General features: G+C 47.9%; 9 protein-coding genes across 9 annotated transcripts; 2 read left to right on the plus strand and 7 right to left on the minus strand.

Moving 5' to 3' along the window:
* Nucleotides 1-318: 318 nt before the first annotated feature.
* Nucleotides 319-2,519, minus strand: SERLADRAFT_464871 (uncharacterized protein; the record flags this gene model as incomplete). The annotated part of the gene is made up of 11 exons (XM_007317217.1): nt 319-686; nt 736-818; nt 884-983; nt 1,038-1,263; nt 1,320-1,469; nt 1,523-1,605; nt 1,663-1,717; nt 1,788-1,859; nt 1,923-2,046; nt 2,111-2,123; nt 2,188-2,519. 11 exons carry the CDS (start codon nt 2,452-2,454, stop codon nt 501-503), a joined length of 1,359 nt encoding a protein of 452 aa, XP_007317279.1.
* A 74-nt stretch (nt 2,520-2,593) lies between these two features.
* Nucleotides 2,594-4,949, minus strand: SERLADRAFT_386609 (uncharacterized protein; the record flags this gene model as incomplete). The annotated part of the gene is made up of 8 exons (XM_007317218.1): nt 2,594-2,815; nt 2,871-2,963; nt 3,018-3,497; nt 3,553-3,759; nt 3,812-4,330; nt 4,390-4,557; nt 4,613-4,733; nt 4,784-4,949. 8 exons carry the CDS (start codon nt 4,882-4,884, stop codon nt 2,765-2,767), a joined length of 1,740 nt encoding a protein of 579 aa, XP_007317280.1.
* Nucleotides 4,950-5,213: 264 nt separating this feature from the next.
* Nucleotides 5,214-6,905, minus strand: SERLADRAFT_464880 (uncharacterized protein; the record flags this gene model as incomplete). Its single annotated transcript, XM_007317219.1, has 8 exons — nt 5,214-5,618; nt 5,827-5,923; nt 5,982-6,281; nt 6,339-6,347; nt 6,416-6,497; nt 6,575-6,653; nt 6,703-6,748; nt 6,806-6,905. 6 exons carry the CDS (start codon nt 6,640-6,642, stop codon nt 5,386-5,388), a joined length of 789 nt encoding a protein of 262 aa, XP_007317281.1.
* A 45-nt stretch (nt 6,906-6,950) lies between these two features.
* On the minus strand, nt 6,951-7,914 carry SERLADRAFT_386618 (uncharacterized protein; the record flags this gene model as incomplete). The annotated part of the gene is made up of 3 exons (XM_007317220.1): nt 6,951-7,378; nt 7,438-7,746; nt 7,798-7,914. The coding sequence occupies 2 exons, from the start codon at nt 7,528-7,530 to the stop codon at nt 7,037-7,039; spliced, it is 435 nt and encodes a 144-aa protein (XP_007317282.1).
* A 239-nt stretch (nt 7,915-8,153) lies between these two features.
* Nucleotides 8,154-10,791, plus strand: SERLADRAFT_360995 (glycoside hydrolase family 89 protein; the record flags this gene model as incomplete). The annotated part of the gene is made up of 2 exons (XM_007317221.1): nt 8,154-8,487; nt 8,546-10,791. The coding sequence occupies 2 exons, from the start codon at nt 8,213-8,215 to the stop codon at nt 10,554-10,556; spliced, it is 2,286 nt and encodes a 761-aa protein (XP_007317283.1).
* Nucleotides 10,792-11,038: 247 nt separating this feature from the next.
* On the plus strand, nt 11,039-12,490 carry ATG5 (autophagy-related protein; the record flags this gene model as incomplete). Its single annotated transcript, XM_007317222.1, has 4 exons — nt 11,039-11,393; nt 11,483-11,775; nt 11,862-12,098; nt 12,189-12,490. 4 exons carry the CDS (start codon nt 11,077-11,079, stop codon nt 12,386-12,388), a joined length of 1,047 nt encoding a protein of 348 aa, XP_007317284.1.
* A 2,283-nt stretch (nt 12,491-14,773) lies between these two features.
* On the minus strand, nt 14,774-17,504 carry SERLADRAFT_464891 (uncharacterized protein; the record flags this gene model as incomplete). The annotated part of the gene is made up of 10 exons (XM_007317223.1): nt 14,774-15,593; nt 15,650-15,724; nt 15,782-15,911; nt 15,976-15,995; nt 16,049-16,145; nt 16,198-16,270; nt 16,321-16,638; nt 16,698-17,138; nt 17,192-17,273; nt 17,327-17,504. The coding sequence occupies 7 exons, from the start codon at nt 16,970-16,972 to the stop codon at nt 15,714-15,716; spliced, it is 924 nt and encodes a 307-aa protein (XP_007317285.1).
* Nucleotides 17,505-18,314: 810 nt separating this feature from the next.
* SERLADRAFT_355572 (uncharacterized protein) lies at nt 18,315-20,637 on the minus strand (the record flags this gene model as incomplete). Its single annotated transcript, XM_007317224.1, has 8 exons — nt 18,315-18,367; nt 18,424-18,622; nt 18,682-18,854; nt 18,919-19,058; nt 19,144-19,582; nt 19,769-19,857; nt 20,142-20,330; nt 20,439-20,637. The coding sequence occupies 7 exons, from the start codon at nt 20,627-20,629 to the stop codon at nt 18,437-18,439; spliced, it is 1,407 nt and encodes a 468-aa protein (XP_007317286.1).
* Nucleotides 20,638-21,047: 410 nt separating this feature from the next.
* SERLADRAFT_355573 (uncharacterized protein) lies at nt 21,048-21,611 on the minus strand (the record flags this gene model as incomplete). The annotated part of the gene is made up of 3 exons (XM_007317225.1): nt 21,048-21,129; nt 21,180-21,299; nt 21,360-21,611. The coding sequence occupies 3 exons, from the start codon at nt 21,578-21,580 to the stop codon at nt 21,051-21,053; spliced, it is 420 nt and encodes a 139-aa protein (XP_007317287.1).
* Between the last annotated feature and the right edge of the window lie 80 nt (nt 21,612-21,691).

Genomic DNA, 21,691 nt, shown 5'->3' on the forward strand with positions numbered 1-21,691 from the left:
AGACATCCATGTGTTCTCAGCGCTTGCAGCTGGGAACATTAATACCCTGGAATGCGTAGGACACGAGTATCGCACTCACCAGTGTCTTCTTGATTGATGCGGTGAGAATGGAGGATCAGACGTAATACACAAAATATCTAAGAAAAAGACAGTCCTGCTGGTATTATCCCCCTACAGTTTCCGGAATGCGGTGGGTTATAATAGAAAGAGAACAGACAGTTCTCCAGACTGAAATGCTTTCTGAAGAATGGCCTTGACTCAAAAGCCCATACAATGGGAGAAAAGTGAATCTTCCCAGTTACGTTACATACAAATCCGAACTTGTGTTGTACGGCATATACCCCTGATTAGGGTTAGGTCCCTAACATACTAAAACAAACAAAATATAACATATGCTGGTAGCCCTACATGTGTACAGCAATGCGGATAAGAACAACAAAGTGGCTAGTAGAAAAACAATGAAAGATTGTCGTGAATGAAACTCTGGCCTAGCTCAGCAACTACAGCTCTTGCCTCCAAGGAGGAATGTCCTTTCTCTGGTCATACAAGTCATACACCGGAGCAGCCCCGGACTCTTGTAGTTCTCTCGACACTTGCTCGGCACCAGCAAAGACCCGCAAGAGGTTCCCTCCAGTAAGGCCCGCAAGCTCATACTTGTTCCACCCACGACTGTACAATTCGGCGATCTACGAGGCGTTAGTACCCGGAACCCCTAAACGAAATCAAATGAATTACCAGTGCTGGATACTTTGACACATCTTCCAAGCCCTTCGGCACTTCGGTACCAATTCCATCATAGTCGCTTCCAATGCCAACGCTGTCGCACGGAGGAAAAGTAAAAAGGTTAAATTTGATCAAGGTACGCTGCGTGGTCTGACTGACTGTTTCTTCCCGGCAACATTCGCTATATGTTCAACATGGTTGGCGACAGCCTTCACGGTTGCTTTTCCTTCAGGAGCGACAAAACCGGGAGCAAAGTTGACCTGCACCAAATTATAATGTCAGAATACGTCAGGAAATGGCTATCAGATACAGACCATGACAACACCATCCCGTTGACCTTTCCCTGTACCGATAAGCCTCAGTACATAATCAGGGACATTACGAGGGACGTTATGAACAGCTCGCGCGGAAGAATGGGACCAGATAACAGGAGCTTTAGAATACGTCAGGGCCTGGGCAGCAGTGTCGTCCGATGTATGCGAGAGATCAACCAGGACACCAAGTCGGTTCATCTCGTCAATCAATTTTCTCCCTAAAGCACTGCAAATTGACCGGTGATCAGGTCACATATGATACTGTTTACAGGAGATACAGACCTTAGACCCCAGTGTAGAGGCTCTATACCGTCCATCATCCCACACGAGTCGGCAAACGCATTGTGGCAGCTGTGAGTCAGAGTGACGTAGCGAACCCCCAGGGCATGGTACTGGCGAAGCACAGCGATAGAATTACCCAGTTGATGGCCCCTGAATATACTGGTCAGAGCGACCTTGATGCAATAGCTGGTTCGATCTCTTACCCTTCAACACCCATGAGACTGGCAATCTTGCCATCGCGGATAGACGACCTGATGTCCTCCGTGCCTGTCGCGAACTGGAATGTCTGAAATCGAATTACAAAGTTAACAATACAACACATGAATCCAGTCCAAAGACTAACATCGGGATATTTTTGGATTAGGAGCTTAGCAGAATCGATTTGCTCGAGTGTGTCCCTAGAGTATGGCATATATGTATGTCAGTTGCAGAATACTATACCTTATTATTCGTCGGGACAATACGCACCGAACACGCCAACTGGAAGTAAGGAAGTCGTCGTCGTCCTTGCTATCTTTTGGACATTCAACAAATACTGACCTGTAATCATGAACACACAGATTAACTTGATTGTAAGCACTAGCGAAGCAACAAAAAGCTAACCAGAAAAATCCCCCGACCATGCCTTTTCTCAAACGTGGAATGTCGACTTGCAAAGGCATAGGGGCTTCGAGGTCTACGGCAGAAACATTGTTGCGGTAACCGAGGCGAACGACATAGGGTAAATCTGCAAAGAAGCAACAGCATGAAATTACAACTACTAGAATAGACCTCATTTCGATACAACATACCAATGTGACCATCCTAGAAAAAAAGGGGGGAGTTGATTAAAGAACACAAAGATATCAAGGTGATAGGGTCGACGTACAATAACCGGAGCGGACCTCATGATTCTCCTGGCAGCCAGCTCCGGATCCTTGGGCAATCCTCCTGACCACGGGAAGTGCGAAAGGAAGTCACTGAATGCGAAGACAAGCACGAGACCGGCCACGAAGAGAAGTATCAACACACTCCAAACCGTGGCACGGACTATCAGAGCACGAGAACGTGTTTTGTACGCTTCATGTTCGTCGTCGTCGTGAGCATAGTTCCGTTGGCTACCATTTTGAATAAGCGGGTCTGTTTCGCTTTCCATGTTAGCTGATAGCGAAGAGCCAGCTGAGACTATGGTGGTTGACTTCAGGAGGTCTCTGCGTCCTTACAAATCGGGAATCGGAGCCCTTGCGCGTAGGCTCATGATCACGTTAGTGCGGCTTTTAAGCTTGCTGCCTGGCGCAGAGGAAACCTCCAGTATTTGAATTGCCTAGAGAGAAGAATTACAATACATGGTTCACAAACACGCCGAACACAACAGGTAGGTAATGAGATATATAGATATGCGAAAATGAATCAATGCTGTACAACTTCCTACTTTTGGCGCCCGAGGTACGTACACGGGAAGTGGTCTACTTCTTCAGCGTGCCAATGACAGCATCTGGTGCATATCTTGGGATGACCTGTAACGTGGTATATTTCAGAATGATACGATTGAGCACGCTCCATAATGCTCACCTTAGGATCGTGCAACATGTTGAATTCCTCGGTAGCATCACGACCGGCATAGAGGATGATAGCTTTCTCTCCTCCAGGGTGGTCTGGCAAGAACTAAACATGAAGGTGAGACAAAGTCTCTTTTGAGCTGGAGGATGCACAACTTACGTTGGTGACATCTAACACCTGGCCGTTAACAATGACCCAGATATCCTCCTTCTTGTTGTGCTTAGCAACATCAGCTGACGTGAACTCCTTCGATGGTGCGGAAGAACTGCTGGCTGGTTTCGGCGCTGGTTGTGAAGATGCTGGCTTCGACTCCAGGTGACCAGCAAGAGAACCCAAGCGGCCTCCCGCCTTTTCGACAGCAGCGGCAGTTGTTTGCAGGAGGTATGCAGCAGCAGAATCGCCTGATACTCGTCCAAATACTACACAACCCAATAGTGATGATCCTCCAAGACGGTTGGCACCATGTACACCACCAGCAACCTCGCCAGAAGCGAAAAGACCAGGTATAGGCTTGCCCTTCGAGTCAACGACTCGGGATTCTGGGTCAATTTCAAGACCACCCATGGTGTAATGGAGTACAGGGGTCATCACGGCAACGTTGAAGTAGTCGTTCATACTCCACTCTCCTGATGAGAAGAACTAAACGCAATAGACTTAAATTCCTGGATCGAGTATATAGAACAAGATATATTACCTTCTTTCCGAAAGGATCTTTCTTAGCCTTGACGCCGGCATTGTAGGTGTCGAAGGTTTTCTTAAGAACTTCTGGCTTCAAGCCCATATCCTTCGCCAAAGCTTCACCGCTCTCAAACCTCTTCATGAGACCACGGCCAACGTAGTGCTTGCAGTGCCATTCAATCTCGCTCGAAGCTTGACCGTTCAAGATAAGTCTGACGGGGTACTAGGCGCAAAGTCAATACACAAACTACAATGGCAAAGATTGTAAACCTTACCTTGCCGTTCTCCCAGATCTTTCCAGTGACGAAGTCACGGTGCTGCAACTCGTCAACGAAACGCTGGCCTTCGTTATCGAGAAGCAGACCACCGACACCACGGAGTGCCTCTGCAGCCAAGAACTTGACCTTTGCATCTGGCTCGTTGGGGTCCACGAGACCGGTAGGGTGAACCTGAACCTTCTCCAGATCGATTGCGCTAGCACCAATGGCCATGGCCATCTTTTGGCCATCACCGGTACAATGGTCACCGTTAGTGGTGGGAAGCGCGTAGTATTCAGGACGATGTTTCTTCAATAGGGAATCAGAGGTGAAGTCGGCAGCATAACCACCGGTAGCAAGGATGACGGGACCGTAAGCAGTCTCAATCTTTCCATTACGCTCGTACTCAGCACCAATAACGCCGCCGCTCTCATCTTTCACGAGCTTGGTGACACGAGACTTCTTGTAAATCTTTACGCGCTCGGGGTCGCTAACGGACAAATCCTCAAGACGCTCCATCTGAGCGTAGGTGATAACCTAGAAGTCGTTGTACATTGTAAGTATACCTTACAGATATATTATCTCCAGACACGTACCATACCCGGGAATTGGGCATTACCACGATGCGTACGAGGTTGGCTGTGACCACCAAGACGAGCAACCTTGGAAAGATCAAGACCAAACTTGTCTTGCAGCCAGTTGACGGCATCACCGGAGCGACCGGTCAATACACGAATGAGATCATCCCGAGCGAGATCACGAGCCTGTGGAAATGAGATGAATATCACAAGTGTGTCATAAATGAGCGCAGTCACATACAGATTTCTTTGTATCTTCGAAGAAGATTTTGGCATTGTCTGGGATGCCATTCTCTACCTGAGTTTGGGTTCCGGCACCGTTAATACCAGAGGTAGCCTTTGTGGAGTTACCGCCCATGAAACTGAAGACGGAGATTAGAAACTGATATCACTCGACCACATTGCCACGCACCCTTGTTTGTCTAGGAGCAAAACATTTGCACCACGCTCAAGAAGGGTGTGAGCAGCAGAGAGACCGGCGAGACCGCCACCTACGACGATGACCTGAGCCATTTGGGTATGATAGAAAACAAAGATTGGGAAGTAGTGGAGGTAAGGAAGGAAGATGGGACCGCGTCGGGCGAGCGTCTCCCGAGAGAAATACTTATACCGACAGCCAATCACAAGGTTAGGGTTGCCGGACTTAGGCATGTGATATCTTTATCACGCCGCTTGGGACGGCACCGGACATCGCCGGTTATCCCACCTGCTCGGCCGGCGTTCGCGGGGTGGAATCGCTGTCCTCCGTTAGTCTTGCCGTCAATGTCCCCCCGCTCCGTCCGTCCGTATTTGGTGTTCACTGTCTTTACCATATGTTATTCACTTCAATGTCTCAAAAGCTACATCAAGGAAATATACTTTCTATTAGCTTCCCCATGTATAGAGCTTGTTGGTGGTACTCCACAGGACATGAATGGTATAATGCAGTAATTACACAGTGCGTGTGAGAAGAGCTTTCTCAAAGGCTCTTTCCCCTGATCCGCTCTCGAGGTCTATTTCGACCACAGCCAAAAACTACACTCCGTATGCCAGTAATTCTTCGAGGCATCTTTCTACAATTTCAGACATAGACATCTGAGCACCTTCTAACAGGATTAGTTTATCCACCGTCCCCTTTAGCTTTCCTTTTTCCACGTCCCCATTCTCGAAAATGTGCTGGTGAGCATCCACATACGCCGGGTAGGCGATGCCGTCCCAGTAAAATGGCGGATCCTTCCAGAGCGTACCCTCTAGTGTAACAAGTGACTCTCCAAGCGGGCAGCCGTGGAGAGATGGGCGTGTGGACAAAGAGTGGGCGTTGTGGGGTTAAGGTGGGTACGCAACAATTCAATTGGTGGAGCAAGGGAATTAGAAGTGCACAGTGAACATGGAGGGAACGGAGAGGAGAGCGAGTCAGCCGTCGAATGATATTCGAAAATAGAGCGGAGCAAGTAAATGTTTTTTGATCATTCTCACCTGCAGTGAAGTACCCAGAGCGCTCTTCTCTACGGCTTTTCAGTAAGTCACGTGGAACCCGTAACATGAAACGAATATCGAATTGATCTATCACGTCCTGCAATCGAACAGTTCAGCAGCTCGCCGTCAATTGAATCCGAGTCCTTTGATCTTACTTGATCCCAATACAGTAGAAATCCATCTACTAATCCCCAAACTACTTCCTCGCCTTCTGCTTCCTTCTGATTTTGTACATTCTCGAAGACTTTCTTCCACTTGGAGAACGTCTCGTCCGAAACAGATACGTCCCGCTGTTCGTTCAAGTGATCGTGACTCTGGTAATCGGGCGGGATCTTCCCTGAACGTTTGACTTCTTTTAGAACAGAAGCGAGTCTTGGCCATTCGATTGCTCCTGCGGCAGAATCCCAATCTTCAACTTGATATATGGGGTGAATGGGAAGCGAGCCTTGTTGAGGCTGGTGCGTGCTTGTCAAACCTGATCAATTATTTTTCAGGAAAGTTATCTCACTGACAGCAAAATCCTATTTTCAAAAACCACTATCAATACACAAAAGCATCGCGTGAAAGCAGAGTAAACTTCGTTACGCACGTCCTGGTGTATGATCACGCTATTGGGTAATATTCGTTTCAAATGTTTTGCCAGAGTCGTCTTCCCAGAACATGAGGCCCCTCTGATGATAAGAAGATAAGCGTTAAAATTGCCTGTGGGACACCCATGATCATGATACACCGCAGAAATATTTCTTACCCAACCCCAACAAGGATGACTCTAGTTTTTTTGTTTTCAGCTTGCTCACTCGCCACGTCTCCTGCCATTTGTATATTCTCTGATTATCGAGTTGGTTTTAGGCGTCTCTGAAGTGGTCTGGGACTTACATTAACGCTCGTGCGAGTCTACACAGGAAGACAAGGAGAGATGACTCTTTAGAGCTCTTTCAAGTTAGTCACCGTGACAGTACTGAGATAAGATAAGACCGACGGAAATTTGCGCAAACTCCGCGCCACTCTCCATTTCTTCATGTTCTCTTCATCGATGTCGACTTCTTCAGACAGGATGTCGACCAAACTCTCGAATGGGCGAAACCCAAGCTTTTACGAGTTTTCTGTGAGGTTTATCGCGACTGCAGCCTGAAATATCGGGATATGTTGACAGATAATCGAATCAACGTACAGGAGATAAGAATACGTGGTCATGCAATTATTTGTGCGGTCATGTATGTTTCTCTGCTCTCTTCTTTACATCGTCTGCTGTTTCTGCAACTTTCTCTGCTCCGTTTCTCTTGGACTCGTCAGCCTTATTCTTTCCCCACCCTAACACATTCCATCCAGAGTTCTTCGCCTGCTCTGCTCTTTCAGCCATCGAGTCCTTGGTTTCTTCGTACGTTTTCTCCGACTTGTTTCTTGCATCTGCTATGGACTGTTCTGCAGCACTCTTGTAACTGCCAAGTTTTCCTTGTGCTTCATTGGCAGCCGAACGAGCTCGTTCGGATAGCTCATTGGTAGTATCTTCGGCGCGCCCCTTTGAGGCAGCATATTTCTCCTGCGCAGAGGCCTGCAATATGATCGTTTCAACAATCGTTCATTGTGTTTCGTACAGCGGACGAAACCTACCTTGGTTTCATCATATGTTTTCTGACCCTCTTTGAGAGCCTCTTCTGCTCTGGACTTGCCTGCATCGGTGACTTCTCGCGCCTTCTGTTTCATTTCTCGCTCCTCCCTCTTCTTTCGTTCATTGAGATCCACATCTGCACGAGAATAGTAATAATACACCCCGCCGATGGCAGCAGCGAGACCTCCTGTTATGAGCCATACATTGTTGCTGCTGCTTCCACCTGGTGGAGTGGAACCTAACTTCGATTGTGGGTTTGGGGCGCTTTGACCTGACGGAGGGGGAGGTACGGTTGCAAATGTGCGAGATGCCTGTATAAAATGGTGAGGGTGAGATGCATCATGGATAAAACGTGTACTGACGACTGGCACGGAGAGTCTAGACACTGAGCTTGGTCTGGAGAGTGCGGTGAGGCGAAATGCTTGTGAGCGGAACATTGTATGTTTTATGGGAATAAGAAATTGATAAGTGGGTTTTGATTACAGCGTGTTCAGATGCGACTGGCTTTTATATTACAGACTCTTGAGGTGTGTTTCTTATAACTTGCTGCTTCAATGACGACAGGTGTACGGCTATGACGTCGGGTCATGTCACGTGAACACACCGTCTCACAGGTCACGTGCGTGCCCATACCGAGCCGACACAAGTGGTTCGCGTGGTTCGGCATGGTTCGCACATAATACGGTATAGCTTCGCCGCAACTACATAGACCATCATTGATGATGTGAAAGCCAAGATGAACAAACAATCTTGGGCTCGAGTGGTGTGTAACTAACCATGATGTTGTTCGGTTTCGTAGGATTGGCTGTCGCAGTCGTAGCGAATGTCGCTGGTGCAGCTGCAGCTTCAAGCCAGCTCGAGGGTCTCTACAGTCTTGTCAAGAGACAAATTCCAGCTCACGCAGGCGCCTTCACCTTCGAACTCTCTGCTGCAAATACCACGAATGCTACAGATACATTCACTTTGAGTGATATCGGAAAAAATGCTACAGGGAATGCCACGATACTCATCGAGTGCTCTACAATCAGTGCTTGTGCTCGTGGATTATACACGTAAGTCTCCCATCCTCGTTCATCGTACCTGCAGCCATCTCATCTGCCATGAGAACAGCTACGTGACCGAGTTTGGAGGCGTAGACATCTGGTGGACAGGCTCGCGGCTCAATGAGCTGCCATCTCAGCTTCCAGAAATCGGAGAGCCAGTCACTCGCACATCGCTCGTGCCATATCGCTATCATTTCAACACAGTCACCTTCAGCTACACCGCGTCCTTCTATGATTTCGACGACTGGTCTTTTCTACTCGATTGGCTCGCCCTGCGTGGTGTGAACCTGCCCCTAGCATGGGTCGGGAACGAGTACGTTCTCGTCCAAGTCTTCCGCGAGGCAGGTCTCACCGACGCGGATATCGCGACTTTCCTCTCCGGCCCAGCGTTCCAGGCGTGGAACAGGTTTGGAAACATTCAAGGCAGCTGGGGTGGCGACTTGCCCGAACAATGGATCAATGATCAATTCGTTCTGCAAAAGCAGATCCTCGCGCGAATGGTTGAGCTTGGCATGACGCCTGTCTTGCCCTCCTTTACCGGCTTCGTTCCCCGTGCTATGCACACCCTCTACCCCAACGCTTCCATTGTTAACGGAAGTCAGTGGAGTACCTTTACGATACAGCATACCAACGATTCTTTCCTTGAACCGTTCGATCCTTTGTTCAGCACCCTACAAACGTCTTTCATGACTAAATATGCGGCTGCATACGGAAACGTATCTCACATCTATACCCTCGATCAGTACAACGAAATGATGCCTTATAGTGGAAACACATCATACCTTTCAAGCATCTCGTCAGCTACGTTCGCCAGCTTGCGCGCAACTGACCCCGAAGCGGTGTGGATGATGCAAGGCTGGCTGTTCTACATTTATGCTTCGTTCTGGACCGACGAGCGTGTAGAGGCTTACCTGGGAGGCGTTCCAGGGAACGACAGCATGATCATCCTTGACCTGTTCAGCGAGGCATACCCTCAATGGCAACGTCTGAACTCGTACTTTGGCAAACAGTGGATATGGTGCGAGCTGCACGACTTTGGTGGTAACATGGGATTCGAAGGGAACTTTGAGAATGTCACCACGCAGCCCGTCAAGGCTCTGGCTACACCTGGGAACACGATGGTCGGCATGGGGTTGACGATGGAGGGTCAAGAAGGGAACGAGATCATGTATGATGTCCTCTTTGACCAGGCGTGGTCACCCACGCCAATCAACAGAACATCGTATGTCTCAGCATGGACGTCGCGTCGGTACAATGTCCCCAATCTTCCTACCGCTGCTACTGAAGCATGGGAGATCCTTGCTTCGACCGTTTACAACAATCAAGACCCGTTGCTTCAGGCTACAATTAAAAGTATATTCGAGCTTGAGCCCGCGATCAACGGACTCGTCAATCTCACGGTCCTGCAGGGGATTCCAACTGGGCTTTTTTATGACACGAATACGACTATTGTCCCCGCTCTTCAATCATTGTTGCAGGCACGCCAAGAGAGTAGCGCGCTCGATGAGGTCCCGGAATTCCAGTACGACGTTGTTTACATTATCCGTCAGCTGCTTGCAAATCGTTTCATCGATCTCTATACCTCACTCGTTGATACATATAATTCGACGACCTCAAGCAGCTCTGATGTTTCCACAGCTGGTGCACCACTCATCACACTCTTGAAGGACGTTGACTCGGTTCTGCTCACAGATACACATTTTCTCCTCTCAAATTGGATCAGTGCCGCTCGGAACTGGGCACACGATAACTCAACCTACGCTGCATACCTCGAGTACAACGCCCGCAATCAGATCACACTCTGGGGCCCAAGAGGAGAGGTCCACGACTACGCATCTAAGCAATGGGGTGGGCTCGTTGGCACGTATTATGTCCAGCGCTGGGAGGAATTCGTGTCGTATCTCTCAGGGAGCAAAGCAAACGGGACAGCGTACAATGGCACTGCCGTCGCCGATGTGATGTTCAATATTGGCCTTGCCTGGGACAACGAGACATGGGGGCAAGCGGCGAACGAGACCTGGGGGACTGTGGGTAATACCTGGGATGTCGTACAGCAACTCGTGGACAAGTACATTTGATTCTATGATGTAATCACAAGTTCATCAACCACGCGTTGTGATTTTACGTGTGGAACAGAAGTCATTCTAATCGCCCCTCTTGTGGCTTACAACATTCTTGACATGACTCGTTGCAATCCATTCGGGATCGTTTTCATACCGATTGATGACCCTAACTTGTTATAGTGTTATTTAACTCTGTTTTTGCGCTCAAAGTAGTGGACCTTGTACCCTATAATAAATTATGATTTAGCTTGCCACGATGATGTATTGTTCCTTGCCGAGTCCCTCGAAGACGGAGGATGGGTAATGCGACGTCTGCTTCCATTTTTTTTCAGTTGTTATCTTTTCTGGATTTCATACGGACTTCTCTGGTCCATAGTATACTTATATGTGTGTTGCCAGTCATGTTCTAGCGCATAGGCACTTGGATGTATTACAGCCTCCGCACGTGGTGCAAGAGCACGTGGCTTTACTTTAGTTTCCGTGAGGCAGCCAGAATTGGGCGTGAGGTTGTCAGTGGGCACTCTGGCTAACAAAAATGTCTGCATACGCTACTACGCGACATCACTCGCCCTCAGCATTCTCAGCTTCAGCATCGACAACATTATATCGTCGTCTGACATGGGAGGGCACCGTTCCTCTCGAGATTCGTGTCGATCCAAATGAACTCCCAGCCAATTCAGACCGTGGTCTCGAATGCTACTACATGCAAGCACCAAGAGTCAGCTATCTGCCTCTCTTGGTGCCTGAAATACGTCGGTTTCTGATGGATGTCGTCTTTGACGAGGCTGCATCCAAGATGCTCAAGGAGGAGGACTGGTGGTTTGAGAGTGAATCGCGCACATTGATCAAATGGTGAGCTTTTTCCTCTTGGCCCGTGCAATCCACATCGCGTGCGGTCATTAATATGGTAAATATCACCAACCGCGTTTTGTTTTACATAGGCACTGGCCGATAGGCCTCATTTATGATAACCATATTATTTCATCTTCGATCAAACCATCCGCTCAAGGGTCTACATCCTATTTGAACATGCAGGTCACGCCCCTCAAACTCATCCTGCATCTCGCATCGCCTCCTACAGATAAGCTCCTCCTGTCACCTAGTGCCGAGGCATGTAAGCAGGCGTTCATGGGTCAGCTGAAGGAAGCCGACTTCCTCAGGTGGGGAAACACGAAGAGAATGACCAGCTTAAGGAAGGCTGAGCAAGACGGTATTTGGGAAGGCGTTAAAGAACGTGAGTTTCAATGCTATGTTTAACCTTTTTTTTGTTTCAATATTACTCTTATCTCTGATCCGCTTTGATCTCACTTTTTCCCGCAGATAATTTCGATGATTACTGGCGTGTTGCAGCCAAAGTAACACCGACGATCGCACCTGCTCGACCGAACTCGCCCCCACCTCCGCCATCGGGATCCATGCACACTCGCCCTCCTTCCGCCGACCCTCAGGTGGCACCTGACAGAGACGGCGCCTACAATGTCCGAAGTGTACCGGTAAGGCTATACTTGCCTGATGGTCCGGTATTACAGGATCTCGTCCCACCCATGCTCGAAGATGGTATGTGCTCGTGTTTCCCAGTACCTTAGGCTTTATCGCGCGATCTTCCTTTTCTTACGTGTCATCTATATACTAATTGATAAATCGTAGGATCTCCGCATACCCTCGGGCATTATTTATCCACGCACATTCCCCTGCTTTTCCCCCCTTCGTCTTCTTCCGACTCGGATCTCGCTTTCGCACTGATTCACGGTGTTCTCGCGCCATCTGAAGCTGAAATGGCATGGCTTGGGGCTTGCATGCCAGGAGCTGACGGGTGGATCAATGTTTGTGTAGGTATTGCTCAATAAGATGGACATCTTAGATATTTGTTCTCTCCAGTTAGTTTACTTCTCGCTGTTCATAATAGTGGTGTTGTTTTGATAACTCTAATGGATAAGTATACCCGTTTTTCTCGACTTGATTGGTCCGTGCGTGCTGCGCAGACCGGAGTACCGCGATAACTAAAACACAATGACCGCACGCCTTGGAGAAAATGAAGATATTCCCTAACGATAAAATACTGCTGTAGCCAGCCTGTGTATGAGTTCAAAAAAGATATCACCTTCACAGCAATATATAAATCCGTATGATATTAAAAGATAAAGATAATTACTTTCTATAATGCTGAAACAACATGAAGAAAAATTATTTGTCCATTGAGATATCCGCCTTAGAGTCGAACGGGTCAAGACAAAGGTGACTCTTAAAACTGTCCACCGATGGATAATGCTGTAGATATCTCCACCAAGCGGATGAGTGCCAATTCAAATTGTACGATTTGGAGCAGGCGCAGGGGCAGAAAACAAAGAACGCGCGCTTCAATCTAGTGCCATCACGATCGTGGCCGCCTGGTGCGAAGACGCTGGTAAGGCTCACAGCCAATTCACAGCAATGCCAGTAGTTTAAGGGGCTCCTGACGATTCGGACTTTTGGCGCCTGCACTTGGCGAGGTAAGGTTCAGGAATCCAGCAACTTGGTAGGAGCTGCGCATCCCAATCGCAAGGCTTGCCACCGAAATGACTAACTTGAAGGAGAAGAGGGCGCGCCGGTGAGAACTGAACCCGAACTGAGCCTCCTGGATCCTGGTGGTGTTCATCGAAATTCCATCTTAGGGTCAAAAACAAAGTATTCGTTCTTGACGTTAAATCTGGCAGAGCCCCCTGAAAATTTACGAAATGAGTAGAGCTGTACCTACGATTTGCCCCTGATGAAAAGATAGTAGGGCTGTCATCGGCGCTATGCCAGGACAAGCATAAGGAAACTGGAACTAGAGAACCGTATCACTTCCATGGCACAGAGTGACAGCTCTCTGCATTACCATAGCTGTTATGCACCTAACACTGTTCTGTCGCAGTGTTATCTTTTAATTGCGAGGGACCGCTGAAAACGCCAGTGCCATATGCGATCCTTAAGAATTTCTATATAAGGACCTAGGTATGCTTAGCGAAGCTAGTCCCAAAGGAAAAATAATATGTGGACAGCACTCAACATTGCGTGCACTGAAAGAGCGGCGAATTTAATCCAGGTAAGTCGATAAGTATCTGGTATCTTTCTTACAAGTTAGTGCGGTGAATCAAAGGTCGAACATGGGATTAACTCCACGCTCTCAGGCTAGACTCAGGCTACGATACCGAGCACCTTATTCAACTCCGATGCTGGGCGCTTAGCGCTTTCCATGACAGCACAATTCGCAACTTACACCTGGCTTACAAGTGAGCTTTTTTTTTTGTTACGAGTATCAAGACTGTATTGAATGGCGTGTTCTTCGTAATTGCCTTCTTGTATCACATGTATACAGCATCGTGATGGAGAGCCAAGTGATACATTTCAACCAGTTCACCCAGGATTACCAACTTCGCAAAAGGGAATAGGAAAGTTGCGTTGGTCCACCAATCAACGAGGACGCTGGGCTATGCATTTTCACGAACTATGTTCTCCCTGGTTCAACTGTCAGAAGCGAAAACAGGATACTGAATTGCGAAGGTACTTCTGACAGGCGTCCGAAAGTTACGGTACGCCTTACTTCGTTTCAGTATGTATGCCTCCCACATGTTGACCTCTCTAAAATAGCTACGGTAACGATCAATCAGTGTTTGAGATTTTCTTGCCTAGTTTTTACAGGAAGGCTAGCGGCATGAGAGTCGACCGTCGATAATGCGCCCATCACTGCCGGCGATGACCGTCTTTCAGGCTCCCGAAGCCTCTGCAATTATACACCGTGACCTACTTGTCATCGTTGTCTGATATCAAGCTACCTTCGTTTGAAGCGCACAAAACCCGCCGATGCCTCGCCAGCTCATTGCCGAATCCAAGGAATTTCAATAGGCAGTCAGTCACACCGGGCAAGTATTTTCGACTGTATTAGCCATACGGACGCATACCAAAAAGAAGAACAATTCGAAGTTGCTTCAAATGTACGAGATTCGGACGCAGGGCCGATGATCAGATAATCCCCATGGCTCGTCGTCCATCAAATACTGGTTAATACGCCTCTACACAACAAGCACAATAACTAAACTTATCAAACCCGAGGTGGCTCGAAATGTAGTGTGGACTTGCACTGCTATAACCAACCAAACCCCTGACTAACGGCCTTAATCGGTGCTGTATTTGGATGGTCGTCTGACAGTGATTTGTTGCCACTTGGAGGAGAGGTGTTCTGGGATTATGGCACCGACTCGGATGCGGCCATTCGGTAATTGGAGGTATGTTACAGGATGGACCCACAAGGAGAGTGTCGTGGCCCACATAGAAGAACGAACCGTTCACAGACGATGCTGCGGTACCGGAATGAACATCTCACCTTCTAAGGATCATCCCCATCATGACGAGTCTAGGGGCGCTGGGCGTTTCATGACAGTTTTCGTCCGTGATGCGGCGGTACTGCATCGTGGCAATGAACAACCAATACTAAGTAGCTAGACTTAACGTGAGTGCATTCCCCGGAAGCCGCAAACAGTGCCAATAGAAAGATAGCCTGATAGGCGAAGACACTAAAATAACCCGGGGAGGACCGCGAAGCCCTGAATATCACTCACTGCATAGCACAGCATAATCATAACAAGATCCGTTTCCTCACTCCACATGCCTAAAGACCAAAACTTTACTTGATACCACGGACACAGGATAGATAGTGATAACTTCAAAGCACTGTTACAAAGAACTTGCGAGCGATATGTATCTAATAGAACCCATTGAATGGGGAACGCAGCACATTCAGATAGCACGGCTTTCTCTTCCTCGATGAGGTGCAACCAGTCCAGTGGAGTCTTAGATCTCGTAACGGGCAGAAACAGTATATTCAGAGAAGACTGCATATGTACATGAACCGTAGCAACTTCTGCGACCGGTTCCTGCATATGGCCGGACGGCTTTCTGTATTTCTGTATATAGGACGAGACCGAGGCCCTTGGTGTTTCCACTGCGTAGGTTCCATCTGAATGTTCCATTCACGTCTAAAGACCGCTGAGGGTGTGAAGCAGCAGCATGAGATACAGGGTGTGTAGATGGCATCTACATACACACATAAGACATACGGAATAACAATAAACGAAGCCGTGTATACTCACGTGCTAGTGTCCGCTATCGTGCTCGATTACTATTAATGTTGATATGAAGGGATATTATAATAGTCTATGGGTTCACTATAGATAGATTATCAGTTTATTGGGTGTGCCTCTTTGGGAGATAGTAGTCCATACTGGAAGAAGCGTAGTAATGAAGCTGAACGAGGCTCGACCATGTCACACGCAAGTGATCTTGGTCAGTACCATATGAGTTTACAGCGCCTGCTTCGGATAATCCTAGATCAACGGCCATCGTCATGGCCATCTGTGAAAAGTTTTTTTTAGTATATGCATGCACACCACAAGCGCTCAAAAACAGGAAGCCCGACCTCGCAATAACCACGAAAACCTGGACAAATCATTAGGAAACGTATGTGAGATTGATCACCCATTGCAACGTACCAAGAGCTCTACCGTTCTTATATTCAGACCAGGCAAGGACCATCAAAGCATGGAGGCTATCAAGAGATGGCTGATGGACAACTGCGGAAAGTATGTTCTACCAGGAAGGGTCAGATTTAGTAGACACGGGTACCCAAAAAGGCCAGTACTTTGGCATTATCACCGTAAGCCTCGGCAATACTATGAAGTCCTCTTGACGTCAATTCTGGGACATTTGAAAACCTAATCTACGCATTGGAAAGTTGGATCAAAGCTACGGTGAAGATTCGTACCTCACAGCTATGCTGGCTATGCAGCTCGATAACAGTGCCGTCAAGCTCCCATTGGTGAATTTCTCCAATATCTCGTCGTGGACAATGAAAGTACACTGCGTTCCCATATGTTGAAAGAACAGTTGGATGAAGTGAGGCATTAGGTTTCGATGAGGGCATTGGAGGTGCGCTGGGTCAAATAATTGAAGTGATCGACGAGGCACGTGGGCGTTAATTGGTGTAGAATGGTTAGAGGCCCGGTACACTGTTGATCCAGGGGATGAATTGCTATAAGGAGAGTCGTCTTCCGAGCTTACAATAGAATCCGAAGGAGAGTGTCTGCAGAATTGGATGCTTCAAGTTAACGATGAACGCCATAAAGGCAAAGAAAGGCACACCTTTGATGAGCTGGAATGGTACGACGCTGTTCTGAAGCGTATGTCTGATATCGTGCATGGTTTTCTGATTCATAACCGGAAGATGCTGGAGAATAGGATGATGAACGATGGAATGAAGGATGTGGATGTGGATATGACGGTGTTGCACTGTATGGTGTAGGGGGAAGCGAAAAGTTGCTGGTCGATGAAATGCTGCCTTCAAGACGTTTATACGGATCTGGAGTGGAGCCTGGTAGCCGATCACTGAGGTGCTGTACAGGTAAGCCTTTGTTCATTTCGTAGGGCTGGGATGTTGGGCCAGCCAAAGGGCCAGCAATAGCGCGACTGCGCTCCGCAAAGTATCGTTCTCTATCGCGAAAGCGACATGGTATTTTAGCAACTTTGCAAGCTTCACATTGAGTTTCGGGCGTGGACTGCAGACATTTTATTTTCTTGAGACGGCTGGATCAGTGGGCGATAAGTAGTGTGATGAAAGGGAGTGCCACAGTACGTACCAGTTATCGCAGGACGTGACAAGGCGAGGGCGCTTCTTATGGCCCTGGGTGGATTGGGGGGACTCGATGATGAACTGAAAGTCTTCCATGGGGGATAAGTAAGAGTATTAGCTGAGAAAGGAGCGATCGGCTGACTTTTATACTACGCAAGGCTGCACCTCGAGGCGGTAGTATGTATGGTCACGGCGTAACGATATGTACATTCTAATGCAGAATAAGCCGCGAATAATGAGTCAGACATGCGATCTCAAGTTGAGGTCAGCGAGTTGGAAATCACACCCAAAGAACCTGCCGTCGCACCCGTTCTACAAGTGACCGAGGGCTCAGGGCAACACCCATTGACTCTCCCAAGCCGCCGGTCAAGCCGTCAATTTCCGAATCGCATCTGTCTGTTTCATGCATGCCGTAAACAGTTTCTGGCCAATCTCTCTGATCTTCTGCTGCGGTGTGTGGCCTATAAAATTAGGTAAGCGTTCAGAAAACATATGACAATGTTTAGTTGTGTCCTACTACTGTAGACCATTCGACACCGGTGTTGCCAAGTTGTCACAGGTAGCATCCTCGTGTAGACAACCTTCTTCGATCCCAGCTATATTTTTCTTGGCCTAGTTCCAGAAAAGACAGGCTTAACACCTTCCCCGCAGGTGGATACCTGTTCGTATCTGTCACTAAATTCACACCGTTGCCATCGCCTCAGAGCGCCCAATAATCTGCCCGCTTGTCCGCTGCACTCCCGCTGCGCTGACTAAAGTCCTTTTCTAACTCTCGGCAAGCATCATGCCGATGTCATTACCACTACGTATACCGAGCTCGGTAAACCATTATTAATCCCGGCCTTCCTCAAGAACTCTTCCTGGCTCCAGTCTATGTATTTCTTTACTCTTGTCTGTCCACGAAAGTGGGTGCAGCGTGTTCTTCCGTCCATAACGGCGAAGGACTGTAGCAAACAATGCTAAGCGTTTTCCTCGGATCAACTTTCGATCATACCCGATCGCATACTCAGTCACTTCCCCCACGTAAATTCCCTATTCCATTGTGCTTCCCAAGGGACAGTAGCACTGCATGCCCCTTCTCATTTTTGGCTCAGCGATTGCCATGACTGGCCTTCGGCCTAAGAAAGCTTCCCTGGGAAGCTTTTCGTGTCTATTTGAATCATTTCGTTCGAAATGCTTTAGCCTGACTGCAGTGTCAGAGCATACCTACTAACGATTGTAGGACTAGAGTAACTCAACTGTTCCGATCCGATTAATATTGATGTACTGTACTCTCCTCGTTACTTTCCCTTCTTCCCTCCATATTACCATCTTGGGCAATCCATCTAATCTTTGAAGACCTCACACTTCGGACCTCTTCCGCATCTTCTTCGCCTTCTTCAAGGTCATCAGCAGAGAAGAGTAGATGTTGATTGACTAACTGATCATCCCGATGAGGCTTCGTGGCGCGGCGTTAGATCACATCACGTCTACATGTTAATAAAAAAAGTTGCTCACTGCTGAGCGATCATCGCGGCGTATGTCTGTTTCGAGTTCTACTCCATCATAGTCGTTAACAGAGAAATCTCCATTGATGTCATTACGAATTGGTATCGGATTTCCATGAGCGTCGAGAGCCACATTGGAATCAACAGACTTGCGGTATTTGTGATACGTAAAAAGTGCGATTCCTACAAAGGGATATTAGGTGTGAATAATGCATCGATGAATAGGAAGAGCCGATATCTGACGTACCGCAAACAGTTATTCCGACGCCGGTGATGTTTAGGGGTGTGAGTTCATCACCAAAGAACCACGCCGAGATAGTAATAGTTGTGACTTCTTTAGCAATTCCTGCAATGGACATCGGCACAACACCTGCACGTTGAATGATGCTGTTGAGCCCAGAATAACACGTTCAGGATCAGCCTGTCATGCGAATTTTGTACCACATCTGAAATAGCGGTCCCCGCGACGTACTAGAATTCACTGAGAACCATACAAAAGGCCAGGAAACCAGGAGAGACCAGAAATAACGCAGTATTCAAACTTGAGGCGGTATCGTGGAAGTAAGAGGACTTGAAGACATTGCCCCAGCCCTCCCAAATTGCGCTGATGACAGCGAGGGTGACGCCCATCATAGGCGCTAGCCAGTACACAGTTGCAGCAGGATTGTCCATCCCCATGGTCTTGTTCTTGAGAAGTAGCTGAGTAAGACTCCATCGAAGACCACCGAGCGCACTGGCAGTTAGCACCAAGATGAAGCCAGACAAGACAAAGGATGTTTCTGTGGCCACCATTAGAAGCACCCCACCAAATATGAGAAGGATGACTCCGATAAGGCGGAACGAGTAGACTTCAAGTCTGAATAGGAAAGCAAAGAGAAGCACAAACACGAGGGAAGATGACTTGCACATGGCTGTGAAAGAAACAATTAGCGAGACGAATCAGGAAATTAGACAAAGTCGTCAGTTCGTGGTTCGCCGTAATTCTATAACCTCTCTATGAGCCACGTCGGGTGCCTGTTAATTTCGGCAACTCAAGGATAAAGATACAATGGCATACGACGTGGTTTGAGCTGTTAGAAGGAACATTTGAGACTCACTATAGAACGATAACGTAATGGTCTTGAGGGACAGGTTCGACAGGCCAATGTCAAGTCCCGTTGTGATAGCAGTTGGAACTGCCTTCTTACTAGAAAAGCGGGGAGTTCGTCAGCATAATCTACAATCTGATATGATGACTAGTTTTGAGGTGCGGCAATAACCACGTTTTAGCACCTGAGTGCCCCATGACTTGACACCTGCGAGAAGCATGTTGTCAAGCGGTCAACACGAGACGCTTGTAATACAATGCTAAGTTTGTAGTGTGTAAGGCCAGGGGGGCCGTGTAAGTGTGTTCCGAGCGATGTCACAAAATGATCTTCCGACCCCGCGATTCCTTGCTATCGAACCAATCATGGAACCAGCAAAACTCACCCATAATCCGCCATCGTCGGACTCCGTTCAGGTCGAAAAGTTCGCGGGAAGAGTGCTCTGATAGATGCCGCTAACAAAAACTGCACGATCATGTGGAGGGTGGTCACAAAAAGAGGGAAAGGAAAACCAAAGTGTTCTGGTGAGAACATCCACTTGTTGTATACGGATAGAACTGTTGCAAAAAGGAACCTGTGACCCCAAACAAGCAAAGGAATAGCAAATTCATTACAAGTCAAGAATGAAACAAAATAGAACACGGTAAGCTTGTGGAACGCGTAGGGAAACTTTAAAACGTACCACGAAGCAATGAAAAGAGCATTTATGGCAGCGTTTCGCCACCAAATCCGCTTTTTCTCAGCGAAAGACGCAATGTGAGCTGGTGGAACATCTTCTTCGTGCTCTTGGTCGTCGTTTGTTCTGTGTATAGGCTGGTATTCAGCAGACTCTAAGGTATCTGCGTCCGGACCGAGGTTATGAGCTGGAGCCATGAAGTGCCAGTGAAGGAAACGCATGTCACGGCTAACACCAGCAACGAAGTGGCGTGGAACACTACCATATATGGAAATCTTTGTCATGACCGAGCCTTGACCGAATCCAAGCTGACTATCGCACACCACCCAGAGCACCATCAAGCAATATCATCCATTACCATGCCTCATTCATACCAGCGTTGTCAGAACGGTTTAGACAAGTCTCTACACTTCGTATTGTAGGTGTATATGGGGTCATACCATTCATAGTCTAGTCAGGATCGCGATCGCAGGACAAACTATTAAGCTTTCTTTACCCCTTGCGGAAACGTCCTCGCGAACCGTCGTCGCCTCGAATGCCCCTTATGAAAGGCCAGCATTGTCACGATATACGTGGCAGATACGGTAGCATTTGAAAGCCAGATTTACTGTCACTAAGTCAAGATCCTTTCGTTTCCTGTTCTTGGCGCCTGTCCTCTGCAACTGTATCAGACGATGTGGCCGGCGGTGGATTTCGCCTGACACGAATAGGTTCAGTGACAGGGCGCCCAAGAAAGGATAAGCTCACCATGTCCGCCAGTGATCAAATTGCTTTTGATTCAAGTACTCCCGCCACTCGTCCTTCTTCATCTCTGACCTGAACCGGGCATGTTGTAGCAGCTCCAGGTGATGCAAGGCATGGGGATAACTGCAGGTGGATCGAATTCGCACTCACACCGAAATATCTCAGAAATAAAGGACAGCATACTGAATAAAGCGAGCGTAGTCTTTCTCCTTCCAGTACTGCAGATAATTCAAGTAGTTGATAAAGGCGGGTTGGTCGAGAATATTTTGTTGTGCAAGCGAGTGGAGATAGTACGGGTTGGCAAGGGACTGTACAAATTCAAGCTCTAGTTCGAACCTTGCACGATTAGCGGCTCTTGTCTCTGCATCAACGGCTGGAATGGCTGGAGTGGCTTCTGCCATCATGGTAATGCGCAAAAACGAAATGGTAGTTTGCAAAGAATGAGTATTGTTAGGATCCCAGGCTGTTGCCAAACAATGGCACGTGGCGTGTTACGCGTTCTGCTCTAAATCCGA

This window comes from Serpula lacrymans (genome assembly GCF_000218685.1).
Source record: "Serpula lacrymans var. lacrymans S7.9 unplaced genomic scaffold SERLAscaffold_6, whole genome shotgun sequence".
Lineage (NCBI taxonomy): Eukaryota > Fungi > Basidiomycota > Agaricomycetes > Boletales > Serpulaceae > Serpula > Serpula lacrymans.